We start from the raw sequence: 15648 nt of genomic DNA, 5'->3' as shown, positions 1-15648 counted from the left end.
TCGGCTTTATCCGTTTTTAGGTTTTCGGTTAAACGCTTTGCTCAACCCTAATATTGATAGTGAAAGGTCGAGGAAGGACATTAAACTCCATTGACTGTGTTATAAATTAAACTTCTGGATCCGGAAAAAGTAACTCATAACGTTCTTATTTCTTTGTAATTTAAACATTTGTAAAAGTAACTCATTGATACCAACCATGAAGGTTGGTACCATTCAACTTATATCAGGTTACCTATTCCCATACCATTATTGAACTAGTGTTGTAATGGAGTAAGACACCGTTTGATACGCATCTTTTCAAGTCCAAACAGATCTTTCTAGCTGAATGGACTGGAAAAATTGTTTGATTTGCACAAAAGAAGGGATCTTTCCCTGTAAGATATGTCTTTTCCAGAAAGCTCCAAAAATCATATTTTTCTGACTGAATGGGCTGGAAAGACAATTATACACTAAATTCTGCCTCTTTCTTTCTTTATTGGATTATTAATTTTTTCTAAATAACTTTTTTTTTTAATTTATTTTTTATTGAATTACTACTTTTTTTCTTCATTCAGCACAATCAATCAGATGTACAATCAAACAGTATGGTTTCTTTTCTAGTCAGAAAACTTTCTCAGACAACACTTTACCGGACATCACTTTTCCAGACAGAAACTATCAAACGGGACCTAAGACTCTCCAACGATTAAACTAAACTAGGAAATATATTGCTAGAAGAGAAGAAGATGGAGTGGTGGGTTAGAAACAGTGTTGGAAACCTAGTCTCTGATTAATAATGGGAAAAGGCCTCTATGAATGAGAGAAAGGAAATATATTGCTAGAAGAGAAGAACATGGAGTGATAAGTTAGAAACGGTGTCGGAAACCTAGTCTCCGATTAAGAAGGGGAAAAGGCATTTATGAATGACAGAGAGAAAGAGAAGGAGGAGATATATAGACGTAGAAGTGGTGGTGGTGGTTGGTGTGGTATTTATTTTGTTTATTACTTTTTAAAAACAACTATTAGTTAATAAATCTAAAAGAAAATAAAAAGAGTAGTTAAGTCAATTTATATGGGTGAAAGACCAATTACGATAGAAATTAAAACTATAGGGATAAGACCGAAAAAAATTAGACCGGTGGTGGTGCAAGAGACGCATGAACCCCAAAGGATGCCTAAACACCACCTTATGGATCGGTGGCTTGTACATCTGTTTTTCGTATGTTTATATGTTTTGCTAAATCTTGTATTTTATTAATAATTGTCATTTAGGCTTATTGTTTTATAGGAAATTGTGTCTTGCAGAGAACTTATATTTAGTGTTGAAGTATTTTTTGAATATGTTTATATTATGTTTAGTGTTAAATAAATCGATGGAAACATAAATTTGAATAAACTTTTTTTGATGTTAAAGTTTGAGAACATTTTCTTCCAATTTTATGTCTTCAAATTTATTTAGCATTTGAATATATATTTGTGACTCTTTTGTTTGGGACATATTTTTTATGAGTAGGGATGTAAACGAAAATGAATGAAGGTTCTTCATGTTCGTTCGTTTAAGTTAGACGAACAAACGAACGAAAACAAACAGATAAATAAAAAAGTTTTTTTTGTATAAGTTCATTTTTTTAACAAATTACATTATTTATGTTCGTGAACATGCTAAAAAAAAGCATAAACGAACATAAATAAACAAATATAATTAAACATCTATGAATATAAACAAATATATATATATATATATATATATATATATATATATATATATATATATATATATATATATTTACTATCTTATAAAAGAAATCCCACTATTTCTAAAAATACATTGAATATAATAATATTATTTTTTTAAGACGTTCAAATGATTAAGCTAATAATACAAGTAGTCATCAATAAAATAATATTAAATTTTAGCTTGTGTTTTAAATCCTTATATTTCTCAACAAATTCTATCTCCTTCCCTGAATTTCGGATGATTCAAAATTTGAAACCATCAGAAAATACATGTTGATTCAAATATCCCTCTTGCTGATGACTCTTTCTTAACAGGTTTTTATTTTAATCCTTACTTGTAATTGATTTCATCATTTTTAACTTTTTGTATTTTTATCTTATAAATATATTGGATGAATGCTTTATTATATCAGTTTTGTTCTTAAAAATGTTTTTACTATGTTTGTTTAATGTGTTGGTTTTGCAGGTTCAAATAACTCAACCAAGAGGGCCAGTTAGAGTATTGTATTATCATTAGTTTGTATATTTTGGCATCTTACTTTTGCAATAAAGAACGCTTAAACACAAGATTTGACATGATTAAGGTAGTTTGTATATTTTTCATCTTGTTTAGTCTAAAAATGAAACCTTTTTCATCATTGATCCTTATAATATCAAGTTTCATCACATGGACTTCCTGATTACAGTGATTATTGTCCTTATTATAAGGTTCTATCTAGATTTTGTTCAATATTTTAAGGTTTGGAGAACCTAAATCAATATGAATCCTTGAATTACATACCATCGTTGAAAATGTTTTAATGTGTGACCAAACTTGGTTTAAAATCACAATGAACAAGTTGATACCTGAGTATTTTGGCCTTCTCAAAGGCCTATTTATCGAATTTTGAATCACAATACCTAATATTCTAAAGGTTTATTTTTATAAACTATTATTTATATATTTTAGCATTTTACTTAGTAGGACATTAAATTAATAGAGGAATTAAGGAAAACGAAACAAAAGAGGACGATAAACAGTACAAGTGGTTTGGGTATGTATAAATGGAAGTAATAACCATTTAGGCGGTGTTTGGCAAAAAACTTTATTGCTTATTAGTTTATTAGCTTATAAGTTAATAAGTAAGTGTAGGGTAACTTATGAAAAAAATGACCTATTAGAGGTTCCCCACCGGAATAAGTTATTTTAATCCAAATACTTTTTTAACTTATAGTGATGCGGAACCTAATAAGTTGTTTTAAAAAAAAACTTAGCCAAACACCCCCTTAATATGGTATGGTAATGCTCTTGAAAAATAGATGTCATTTAATATTCGTTTCTCGAAGTGAACGCAAAATGGTTTTAACTCTAAAGATATCAAATTATTCGCCGCCCGCCGTTTTGCACGGGTAGACAGCTAGTGTGTATATATATATATATATATATATATATATATATATATATATATATATATATATATATATATATAAGGAACTTAAATGAAGATATAGTCAAACATAACCGAACATATATGAACATGAAAGGTACTTAAATGAATGAACATAAATGAACAACATAAACATAACCATTGCTCGTGTTTGTTCATTTATTAAATAAACGAACATAAATGAACTTCCTAATAAACTGTTCACGAATAGTTCATTGACGTTCAGTTCGTTTACAATCCTAAGAATGAATTACGAATTCATGAGTTATTCATTGCCAATTCCGTTTGCTTAATTCAAGTTTTTTCCTTAAAATCTAAAATGCCCAAAAAACTCTTAAAAACTTGTTGCCAATACAGATAATTTGTTACAAATGCAGGAGTAGAATTAGTGGGATATTTATTGCCAAATCCATCACTATTAATTGACATAATAGTTTGCCATTTTTTGTAATTTTGGATAGTGCAAACAAATTAAACGAAGGCCTACTTATAATATTTCAACAAGCACTTCGGGTTTGAACTCTTTTACAGGGCAAACCCAACCCCTATATATAGAAATTTCAGAAAAATTCTCCACATGTGGCACCATAAGAGGGAGTTTAAGATAATCGAACTCCCAACCTCACACCCCATATGGATATAAAACCCTCTACATCAACAGTTAGGCTGGATATCACTTGCAAATAGTCCAAACGCTTGATTTAGTTTTTAGTTCAACATTTTTAAAATATATAAAAAAAACTATATTATCAATAACCATTTGTAACAAACCATTTGTAACAAGTACAAGCTGATAAAAGTTATGGGTGAAACCAATAAAAAATTAGTCTGATAATTAACAATCGGATAACATTGTAAGAAGCATACTGATTATGCCATTCGTCCAGAAATGTTGGATCATCTAGGTTCATCAATAGGGTATAACGAACGAAATTGATCAGAGCTATAGAGACTAGATGCCTCTACCGAGTCCATAAATGGATTTATGGAAACATCATAAAGGTCCGAGTGTTCCCCCTCACTCATTCTGCTCAAACCATCTTCACTACCTCGTTGACTATTAACCCATGGTTGCTTGGTGAATTTCCTTAAACCCTCTAGTTGCATAGCCACTTCCTTCATCGTTGGTCTATCATATCCGTTCATATTGAGGCATCGCTTCACAAGTGAAGCAATTGCTTGGAGTTGCTCAAGTGAACCCTCTCTAACAACTCGAGGGTCAAGAATTTGAAACAAGCTATTTGTTTTCATAGAAACGAGGAAATAAGCTGCTAAGTTTCTTTCGGCTTGAATCCGCTCCATGGAAAGGGGCTTCTTACCTGTTAGAAGCTCTAGAAGCACAATTGCAAAGCTATAAACATCACTCTTATCTGTTAGTTGACTTGTATGAAAGTATTCGGGATCAAGATACCCTAATGTCCCTTGAACTAATGTCGTCACTTGTGTTTGATCCAAGGGTATCAATCTTGAAGCTCCAAAGTCGGAAATTTTGGTGACTAAGTTGTCGTCTAATAATATATTGGCTGATTTCACATCTCGATGAATGATTGGCTTTGAAGCAGCTGAGTGAAGGTACGCAAGTGCTCCAGCAGATTCAATGGCTATTCTTAAACGATTATCCCATGATAACCAAGCCATTCCACCATTGGTGTGGATATGATGGAAGAGAGTGCCATTAGAAACACATTCGTAAACTAGCAATGGGACTTCACTCTCCAAGCAACAGCCTAAGAGCTTCACAACGTTCCTATGGTTGATTTGAGTAAGAATGACAACTTCATTGATAAACTGCTCGATCTGGCTTTCATCCATAACTCGTGACTTCTTTATTGCAACAATATTTCCATCAGCTAAGATGCCTTTGTATACAGTCCCATAGCCACCACGACCAAGAATGCGATCTTCTGAAAAGTTTTTTGTCGCCTTTTCTAGCTCTTCGGTGGTGAAAATCTTTGTTGATTGATTCACACCACCACCTTCGTTGGTATCTATTTGTTGTTTTAACAACATGCCACCATTTTTTAGGAAGTATTTCTCCCTCAGTTTGATAACCTTGCGTCTCTGATGGCTGAAATATAGCCACCCCACTCCAATCAATATAGACATGAATCCGAACCCCATTCCTGTATTTATTGCATATATAAAAGTCATCAGTCTTAATGCATCATTAAGCAATATAAAAAACATCTCCTTTAATTTGAAAAATCTATTCAACTATAGATCTAGTATGATTTGACTATAGATCTAGTATGATTTGATTACACAGCAATTTTCACTACTATAATTATATTGAGGGTCTCTTTCTTATCATAACACCATGGTGATGGTAGAGTTTTCAAAGTATAATATGCTAATAAGAAAAATAAAAATAAAAATAGAAGTTACTACTATGCTATAATTAGGTAACATTTCAAAATGTTACAAATGTTTCAATAAATAGTAATAAAAGTAAAATGCTATATAGTATTACATAAGAGCATCTACAATACATGATTTAACAAAGATTTAAATCAGGTAGGAAACCTAATTGTCATTCAATAGATGAAATCATGAAATACTACAATTATGAAATAACATCTTGACATTAAGTAGATTTAAAGTTGAGTAGCCATTGAATTCTTCAACACGAAAGAAATTAAGCAAGTTCTCTAATTCTTAAATAAATGTTTAAAATGTGTTTGATTGAGCGCACTTTGTAGAACTCGATGCGTGAAAAAAAAATTGAATTAGTTTTATGAAATAGTGAATGATTATATGGTAATTCATTAAACCCTATGGAGTTCAATGCATTGTCAATATCATAAATGAAAATTAAATACATTGTTATTTCTCAAATTTAGCCAAATAACAAAAAAAGCAAACATAATTATATATGAATTTCCTCACCAAGAGACAATTTGAGGACTGGGGATTTCGAATTCGTGGCCCTGCAACCGCTCCCATCCTTTGTCCCATCTCCTTCGTATCCATGAGGGCACGAACAATTGAAACTTCCAGGAAGATTTGTACAAGTCCCGTTACACGGGTTATTGTTAGGATCCGAACATTCATCAATATCTACAATTAAAACAAATATAATTAATTAAAAAAGGGGAATATAAATGTAAGCTTATATGTCATGGAAAGGCAATATATGTACATAGCAAATGTTACTAACCATGGCAACCAGGAGGAAGATAAGGATTGCCTTCATAACCACTCTCACAAGAGCACCTATACCCTCCTTTCCCACTAGTAAAATCCACACAAACACTATTCTGTTGACAATAATAATCGGTTGTCGTTTTATAGTCCTTACAACTCCTACTTCCGATCACCCAATTCAGCACCACAGGGACAGTTTCAGCAGTCCTAGTGACAAAATCAGGATCCACAAAATCTGAGGCACCACGAAACGTAAATGCACTTTCCTCTCCAAGAAAAGTATAGCTACATTTGTTGAAGGACCAGATTTGTATATGAGCATTCAGTGTGAATACGTTTGCGAGATAAGTCGTTAAACCATTTGGCACACTCGTTGAGCAACACCCCATGCCTGAAAAAGAAAAAATGGAGCTAGCTCTTTAATTATTGGATCAAGAACACAACACATGATTAGATTTATCGGAAGTGATGAAAAACGAAAACCTGAACATGAACCAACGGGAACATCTTGAACGTTAGAGCAAACAGACACGCATCCACTGCTGAAATTCTTGCCTTCGATCCCTGAGATCGGAGATACGAAGGAGTAGTCGTCGCATCCAACGGCTATCACTTTGTTCAGTTCCGATATCGTGAAGTAGGAGTTTTGTACCACAAGCCCACTGGCGCTATCTTGAATCACCGAACCCGTTTCATTGTAGCACTTGGTAGCGACGATGTTTTTGACTCTCACGTGTTCATCGGAGATATCTACCACCTCTACGCGGTGGAACTGTGAATCGCCGGAGTAAGAAAATAGTTCGGCTGCCAAGAAGGGTTTTGGGGGATTGAAGGATGTGTTGCAGGTGATGTCGAACCAGGGTCCAACGGAGCAGCCCGAAGCGATGCCAAATGGGTATGGTATGGTGACGTTGCCGCATTTACTTGGGCAGCCGGGAAGGGTGATGTTGTTACCGGTGGTTGCCGCCGGCGAGAATGGGATAGAAGATAGAAACAAGAGTAGAAAGACTGAAAGCATTTTGGTTGTTTGTGAATGGTGATGATCAAATTGAAAGTCGTTGACGTGAAGGTTTGCATTATAATTTGCTTTTCATGATTTTCATATCCCTATAGCTTGGTCAAAGTTTTTTTTTTTTTTTTCAAATTTATTTTCATGATACTTCCTATCTTTTCGTTATCTTATTATATGTTTTTTAATGTATTTTTAAGACTGAAAAAAAAGTTTAACATATAAATTAATTTATAAGATAGTTTTTTTTTTTTTTTGTTTGTAATTTACTATTTATAAAAATAATTTATTTCACCTTTATGAACTAATAGTTTTTGATAAACTATTTTAAAAATAGCTTTAACAAAAATTACTAATTTTTTTTCTTTTAAATATTCCAAATATGCTATTAATGTTTTTTAAGTTATGTATCTAAATGATTAAATATATATTTATGTCATTTTACATTTCCCATATAGTTTTTATAAACTATTTTTACCAAACACTATTAATTTATGATCTAGATATTAGTTATCCGTTAATTATCAGTTAATTTCCAGTTAAAAATTAAATTTTTAGCTCGTTTACAAATTGGACCTAGATTGTGACTTTGTTTCAACTTTTGGTATTATACTTTTACATTAATTTTTTTTACTAGTTGTACATTATGTATGTATAGTAGGTTGTGCATGATGAAAATGTTAAAACAAGTTGACGATTAATACGTAGACGACCGAATAACATCAGCTTGTCATAATATAATGTCAACTAGGCCATGTGGCACGAGTAGGTAGTTGACTTTGCATCTCAAAGCAGCATTATTTGTATTTTCCGCTTACGAATTGGTCAAAGTCGCTCATTGTTTGATCTCGGTGATATACAAAAAAAACATGGCTTACATTTGATATTTTATTACTTTCGATAATGTATTTAAAATATTGTAGTGATATTATTTATATTTCTCATAGAAAAACAACAATTTTTACTAATTAAAACAAAAAATATTTTATCATAAAAAAATCAAAGAACTTAATTTAAAAAAATTATGAATACACGTTCCACATTTTTATTTGAGTTACTGTAGGGAAAATCCTTCAATTTTCGCCTTCTATGAAAAAACTTCACTTTTTCATAATTTAATACCAAATAATGTACGAAAGTTTTCACCCTTGGGATTTTTCCCGGTTGCAAACATAGCAAACGATTACCTTTTCATACAGGACACAAATGTCTTAAATGAAATCATGACAGCATAAATGATAAAATAGCATTCAAAATCAAGTGTTTTCTTCCTAGTTGACGACCCAAATTGTTTCTGTACAGTATACGTAACCCAATTTATATTATTGTATAGCTTAGCCCATTATATTGTATAATCGGCCTACGGCCCATTTCTATTGTATTAATGTATGTAGAAGTTGGAAACAACACATCAAGTTTGGTTTACCCTAGAGAAATTGTTATGCAACAACAAGAACAAACGGGTAATACAACATGATTGTGAGCTTCACAATATTTTCATGGGGGATCTATATGTCATGATGTTTTACTCGAAGATAAAAGGCATTGTCTATCTCCTTTGAAAACCATGATTCCAAGTTCGCGGTCTCGAACAAACATGTTGTCATCTAGAGTATCAACAGACTTTCTTCTTGGATTGACTATGTGGCAAAGATCATTAGACGCGTCTGACACTGCTCACCCTCACCTACTTCTGCGAAAGCCTGGTCCATGCTCTTGATTGAAGAGAAACATTTCATGCATTCTCTCTCCCATACAATCATCGGCTCACATCAAACATTCTTCGTCTACAACAATCCTCCATGTCAATATTAGCCGGATAAATTATCCTAACACAGGTGAATGGGTTGTGGTAATTGGCACGACTGCCCACGTTCACACTAATGCATGTATACTCGATTCCATCCTTGATAATCATAATTCACGTTCTTCATTATTGTCTTGGTGGAATAACATTTTTGCCATATGACTGGTGGAACTTCAATAAGTGGAGCCAATATATATATTTTCAACTTCAAAATAAAAACAAACTTGATACCAAAGACATAATTATCATACCATGGCTGCTTTGTTTATTAACCATAAGTACATTTCTATAAGTATCTTTAATTACATAAACTAGTATCCTTGTTCATAAAGTGATCTAAAGTTATCTTAAACATCATTAACAAGCTATTTGAGCATCTACTTGATCGTCCACATAACCTTCTTCAAAAATATGTTCTTGTACAACCGCTCCCGCTACTTCTTAATCATCAATCCTTCTTCAAAAACAATTTCTTCCATATCCTCTCCCACTACTCCTTAATGATGTACACATTAATGAAAAGGTTCTTTCTCAACCTATCCCACCACATCTTTATGCTAAAATAGGTTTTTCTATACCCTTTTCCAACCATTTCTTAATAATAATCACTTTCTTGATTTATAACTACACTCCTACTATAACACCCAAACTTGTAACATAAGGTACACCTAAAATTTTTCACTAATATTTATAAAAGAAGCACATTGGTGTATGCTTACATTAATAATCCAGTGTACGTAATTATCAACAAGATCGTTTCAAAAAAAAATACAATGATCCTAGCCAGGTATAATTATCTCTCTTCCTTGATCCTTAATGATGATACACTTAATATTTATGTTATATAAATGCACCGATTGTCAGGTGTATAGTTACTTGAAACTCATTTACCAATTAAGATTCACAATTTCTCGTTACTTAACTCATCATACTCTCTTTCTACACTTACTCTCTCTCTCTCTCTCTCTCTCTCTCTCTCTCTCTCTCCCTCCACCCCCCTCTCTCTACAATCTTTATACTTCTTTTCTTTCTTTCTCCTTAATCTCTTTATGCTCATTCCATTGATCTCCCACTCCCTCTCTTTTTCTCTCTTTCTGTATATGTATTTCTTTATAGTTGTACTTTCTCTTTATACTCATTCATATTATATATATCTCTCTCTATACTTACACTCTCGATATCTCTCTTTCTCTATACTCACACGAGTTCATTCTCTTTCTATTTTTATATTCATACTCTCTCTACACTCACTCATACATAAACACACCCATACTCACACTTTCTATATCTTTATACTTACACTCACCCTCTCTCTATACACATACTCTCTTTATCTCCTTATACTCACACCCACTCTATCTTTATATTGTTGGTGATTTTAGTGTCGCTGAGAATTTTGGGTAATTGGAACTAACATGTGAGCTAATGGGCTTATTATTTGTACTCTAGATTATATATTCGGTGAATGCAGAGTGCATGCATATATAAGATCGAATTATATGTGGGTGTGATAGAATGGTGGGGTCAAAGGGGTCGTTCCCCTTTGTAGGGTCCTAGGGGAGCACCCATAGCAGGGTCTAAGGGGCAGAGTAGGTATAATAGTAATCCCAGTAGTCAACATTGGCAAGCGGTTGAGTTACTTAAGAAGTCCATCAGTCTTAGAAGGACATTCGGATGCAAGTTGGATAACCAATATGGAGGATCATTCCTCAACAACTTGTTGGGTGTTCTTGATTGGGGGAGGTGTCATTTATTGGGCTTACAAGAAGTAATCTTGCATTGCAAACACGAAAATGAAATTTGCGCTCCTCTCGAGCCTCCGTGCCTACAACTTACAACCGGCGTGCACCTAATATCTTGGCTTACAACACACAACAGGACCGCCTCAACCTCATCCACTACCATATGTCGAAACATACAATTAAAGATCAAGTAGGAACATAATACAAGCAATTATCAATCATACAACTCATTATCGCCTACTAGACCCCTCACAGCACACTGCTCCGCTACTCACTAACCTCCATGGAATGTGTAACCATAAGTAACCAGAGGTAAGATAGTCACCCGAACATATGATCCTACTCTAGAGCCACAAAAAACAAGGAACGTACAAGAAATCCTAGATCAAGAGTTCTCAGGCTATTGTACATGACTACATACAGACCATAGTGTATTCCACCAGACGATAACCAACCTACTGGTACTCTAACCAACATACCACTACTGATGCATCCTATCATACAAGGATATATATAAATCTAGTTAACCACTACAACACAACAACATCATATACACAAGGATACATAACCAACACTCCAAGGAATGCATAACCATATGTACGTAGAGGTGAGATAGACACACGGACGGATGATCCTACTCTAGAGCCACAACCAAACAAGGAACATGCAAGAAAGCTTCAAGAGTCCTCAGTCTATCCTAGGTGACTGCATACAGTCCCAGTGAAACTCTTTTACTAAATGATAACTGTAACACCCCATTTATTTAAATAAGTTAATAATTGTATGTCCCAGACTAAATTGAGAAGAATTTTAGAAGTTGGGGGTTAAAAGTGTAAGTTTCAGATTAGTTTTGTAAGTATTTATGAAAAAAGGGACTAAAGGGTAATTTATGGGACTTCTTTGGAGAAGATTTTTGAGGTCATGGGGCTAATTGGTAAATTTTGGAGTTGATTTGTAAAGAATTTAGAGGATGGAGTTAAAAAGGTAACTTATGGACTTAGATTGAAAGGAATAAGAGAAGGAAGGGCTGAAAATGTAATTATGGGGAAATTTCTAAAAGGCTGGGTATATATGCATTGTGATGACTCATTGTGACCTAACCCTAATTAAAAACCAGTGGTCACCCTCTCCATCTTCACTACCGATAGCCGCCATCACCATGGAACCCTCATCAGCTGCCGGTTGCTACACCGAATCCGACAGCTCAGTTCATCCGCCACCACAGCCATGTCACCTTATTATGGTTGCTGTTATCATTCCGACGAGAAGAGAAGTTGGGTCGGAGCACCATCGTCCCACTGTTACATTGCCGCCACACCATTTCTTCGTGCATTTTCCGATCTGACGAGTCCGAGTCGACCGTCGCCATCCCACCTTTTATGTTGTTGAGCACCGGCATGCACAACCTTACTACCTTCACTTCTTCGCCACCGGAAGCGCCACTGCTGCATCCATTTTCATGATCATCGAAGCGTCGTTGTCGCTTAGTTCTTCTTCTCCGCCCCGTGCCCGTCGTCATTTGCTAATCCGAAGAGGTAGTTTTGGTGTGTTTCAGCTCGTGGGTTGCAAGCATGGGGGTGGGCTGTGGTTGCTGTTTTTTTGCTCGACTGAGGGACAAGAAAGACCACCACCACCACAATTGGGTGGTGGCTAGCATTGTAACCGCCGTTGCTGCTACCTTCTTAGTGCTGCTGTCGTCACTGTGAGCCACCAAGGGGGGTGACTGGACCTTTGTGCAAATAGAAATCTTGTAGGTGTGTATGTGTGTGTTTTGTTGTAGAAGGTGTTAATGGCCGGAAAATGGAATACATGCCCACCATGGCCGCCAGCCATGGTGGCTACCGCCACGAGCTGCCGCCGGCCACCATGGTGTGGCTGTGTGTGTGTATGTTAGTTAGTTAGTGGTGTGTGTTTATTTTGATTAAAGCATTGTAACTGTATTGCCAAAATAATAATGAAAATAAATGGAAAACCACCACCGTAAGGTGGTGGCCGCCACTGTGTGCCGCTATTGACCACCACTACCCGAGGTGGTAGTGGGTGGTGCCCCTCAAGCAAGCGCTAATGGACCAAGCAAACCCCTAATGGGCTTATGGACTAGATTTGGGCCTATTAGGCCATGTTTGACTTATTGGACCCACTTTTGGGCCATTAGGATTGGATTGTGTGTTGATAACTATTTCATATAGCTTATCTAGTAGAGTAAAGGACTTAATGGATTAAGTCCTTAATGGGCTAATTGAGAAAATACTAATATTTGAGAAATTATCAGGACACACACGAGAATTATTTAATAAGTGAAATATTAAATAATAATCATTGGCAGAATTTAATCTAAGCAATCATGGACTTAATGAATTAAGTCCTTAGTAGATTAAGTCCTTAGTGGGTTAATCCCTTAATGGGTTAAGTAAGAAACACTTAACCCTAATTGTCATTTTATGTGAAACCCTAATTTCACTTGGGCTTTGTGTTGGGCCATCCAAGAATAATCAAATGGACTAGAGTAATTAGTTGGGCTTTAGGGTAAGTCCCATATGAAGGATTGGGCCCAATTTGGAAAATTAGGCCATAGATGGGCCATAGTTTGGGCCTAGATGGTTGTATGATATTGGGCACTTAGAATGAGACATGTTAGATTGGACTAAACAATTGGGCCTTAAAGGAAGTCCATGTAGAGGTTTGAGCCCAATTTGGAAAGTTGGGCCATATGTGGACTTTGATCCCTAGTTGACTTTAGGCCTATGGATTGGGCCTTGGGCTTGGGTAAGCCAAGATAGGGGTAATGTAGTAATTATCCAAAGCATGTATTTATAGTTATGTGTTAGAACCCAATTATTAATTGGGTGTTATTTTGGTGTTGACAGTTCGTGAATCTATCATCCAACAGCTGGGGTTGAGTCTGCGGGACTTCAGCAGTGTGGGATTGTGTCTACGGGATTTCAGCAGTGTGAGGTGAGTTTCCTTCCAGTAGGAACGGGTCTACGGCCACAATGCCGGCCCGTTTAGTTAGCAGTAGTTTTGGACTCTAGTCCGATGCAGTAGTTCATTATGCTTGGTGTCTTTGTGATACAGAAGAGTTATGTGTTCCGGACTATGGTCCGATGCAGTATGCAGTATATGTGTTTATATTATATGCTATGATTATGTTATGCTATGTTCAGTTAGTTCCGGACCTCGGTCTGATGCAGTAGTTACAGTGCTTGATGTCTTTGTGATTCAGGCATGTTTTGTGTTATGTGTTCCGGACTCTGTTCCGATGCAGTATGCACTATATGTATTCATGCTAGTTGATATGTTTACAATATGCTATGTTCAGTCAGTTTTCGGACTTTGGTACGATGCAGGGGACGGGGTCCCAATCAGTTCCGGACTTCGGTCCGATGCAATTAGTTCCGGACTTCTGTCCGATGCAGGGGACGGGGGCCCAGTCAGTTTCGGACTTCGGTCCGATGCAGTGGGCAAGGCCCAACATGTGTTTATATGTTATTGTATGGTATATGGTAGATTGGGGGAGCTCACTAAGCTTCGTGCTTACAGTTTCAGTTTTGTTTTCAGGTACTCAGTTTCCAAAAGAGGAGCTTGGGAAGATTGCAGTGCACACACCATTTGTTCAGCCTGGGATGTTTATACTCTGATATATTTGACAGTTGTTATGATATTTTGATATACACTGTTTGTGATTCTTATATGGCGTTGATGAATATGATTTTATTATTGATTTAAAACGAAATTTTCAGACTGTATTTTTGGGATGTTACAATAACCAAGACTAGTGAGTCGGCATTGGTGCCTTCGACCTATAGGTACAGTAAGGAAAACTCAACTGAAACGAAGAACCCAGAAACACTGTGTTGCACTTCCCTTTCTATATTACTTGCTCCCATGAGCTCTCTATCAACAAAACATGGAAGAATCTTAATCAAAAACTCAAATCTGTAACACCGTAAATTTTCAAACCAAAATTTTCATTTTTAAAACACATGCATATACTATTACAATATTTCATAAAACCACAATTGTCTCAAAAGTCAACATAAATCAACAATAAAAGTCAAATCCCAGAATCCTCAACATAGTCTCGGACATGTGTGTACAATCATGTCGGTGTCTTCTTGTAGTCCTCAAAGGTACCTGAAACACATACACATAACACAGTAAGCACGAAGCTTAGTAAGTTCCCCAAATACCACATACACAAACAATAAGCCTCTCATGGATATAACTCGGCATGGTCCCTTCGGTCTCATGCGTCTCAGTGTGGACCCTCCGGTCACGTGTCTCAGTGAGGACCCTCCGGCCCCACAACTTGGTTTGGACCCTCCAGTCCAGTATCTCAGTGAAGACTCTCCGGTCCCACAACTCGATCTAAACCCTCCGGTCCTATCTCGATAAGCACAAAATATAGCATATATATCACACAGACAAATGCATAATATCACATAGCTCAAATAAGCACATAAGACCCTCCGATCACATAGACACGCCACTCATGGTAAATATAGTGAGAAGACTCACCTCGTATGAAAAGCTAAGGAAATGTGTACTCCTCGAACATGAATCACCGATCTTAGCCTCTGCCTAGTCACATTTGATAATTATCTTTAAGTAACACTTAAATCACAAATTCTAACAAACTAAGTTATGTTTCCCTCTCTAACTCTTGGATTAAGAAAAATACCATTTTACCCCTCCATGGTCACCATGACTCATGATTGACCAAACCCTAAAGTCAACATAAGTCAAACTCGAGTCAACAGTCTCCACTGTTCCTCATAACGTCACGAAAACCCAACTTAACTC

General features: G+C 35.7%; 1 protein-coding gene across 1 annotated transcript; it reads right to left on the bottom strand.

The window, feature by feature from the left end:
- Positions 1-3871: 3871 nt before the first annotated feature.
- LOC145047720 (wall-associated receptor kinase 2-like) lies at positions 3872-7339 on the bottom strand. The gene is made up of 4 exons (XM_078996058.1): positions 6771-7339; positions 6301-6678; positions 6030-6200; positions 3872-5266 (listed from the first exon to the last, which is right to left on the bottom strand). Exons 1-4 carry the CDS (start codon positions 7303-7305, stop codon positions 4041-4043), a joined length of 2310 nt encoding a protein of 769 aa, XP_078852184.1. The 5' UTR covers positions 7306-7339; the 3' UTR covers positions 3872-4040.
- Between the last annotated feature and the right edge of the window lie 8309 nt (positions 7340-15648).

This window comes from Lactuca saligna, chromosome 5, assembly GCF_052625555.1.
Source record: "Lactuca saligna cultivar CGN05327 chromosome 5, ASM5262555v1, whole genome shotgun sequence".
Classification (NCBI taxonomy): domain Eukaryota; kingdom Viridiplantae; phylum Streptophyta; class Magnoliopsida; order Asterales; family Asteraceae; genus Lactuca; species Lactuca saligna.
This window is presented reverse-complemented; position numbering and strand designations above follow the sequence as displayed.

Coding starts and splice junctions, on each gene's coding strand:
- LOC145047720 (XM_078996058.1), bottom strand. CDS start 7,305: ATGCTTTCAGTCTTTCTACTCTTGTTTCTATCTTCTATCCCATTCTCG. Junction 6,679..6,770: donor TCCCGTTGGTTCATGTTCAG/GTTTTCGTTTTT, acceptor TTTCTTTTTCAG/GCATGGGGTGTTGCTCAACG. Junction 5,267..6,029: donor AGTCCTCAAATTGTCTCTTG/GTGAGGAAATTC, acceptor CAATAAATACAG/GAATGGGGTTCGGATTCATG.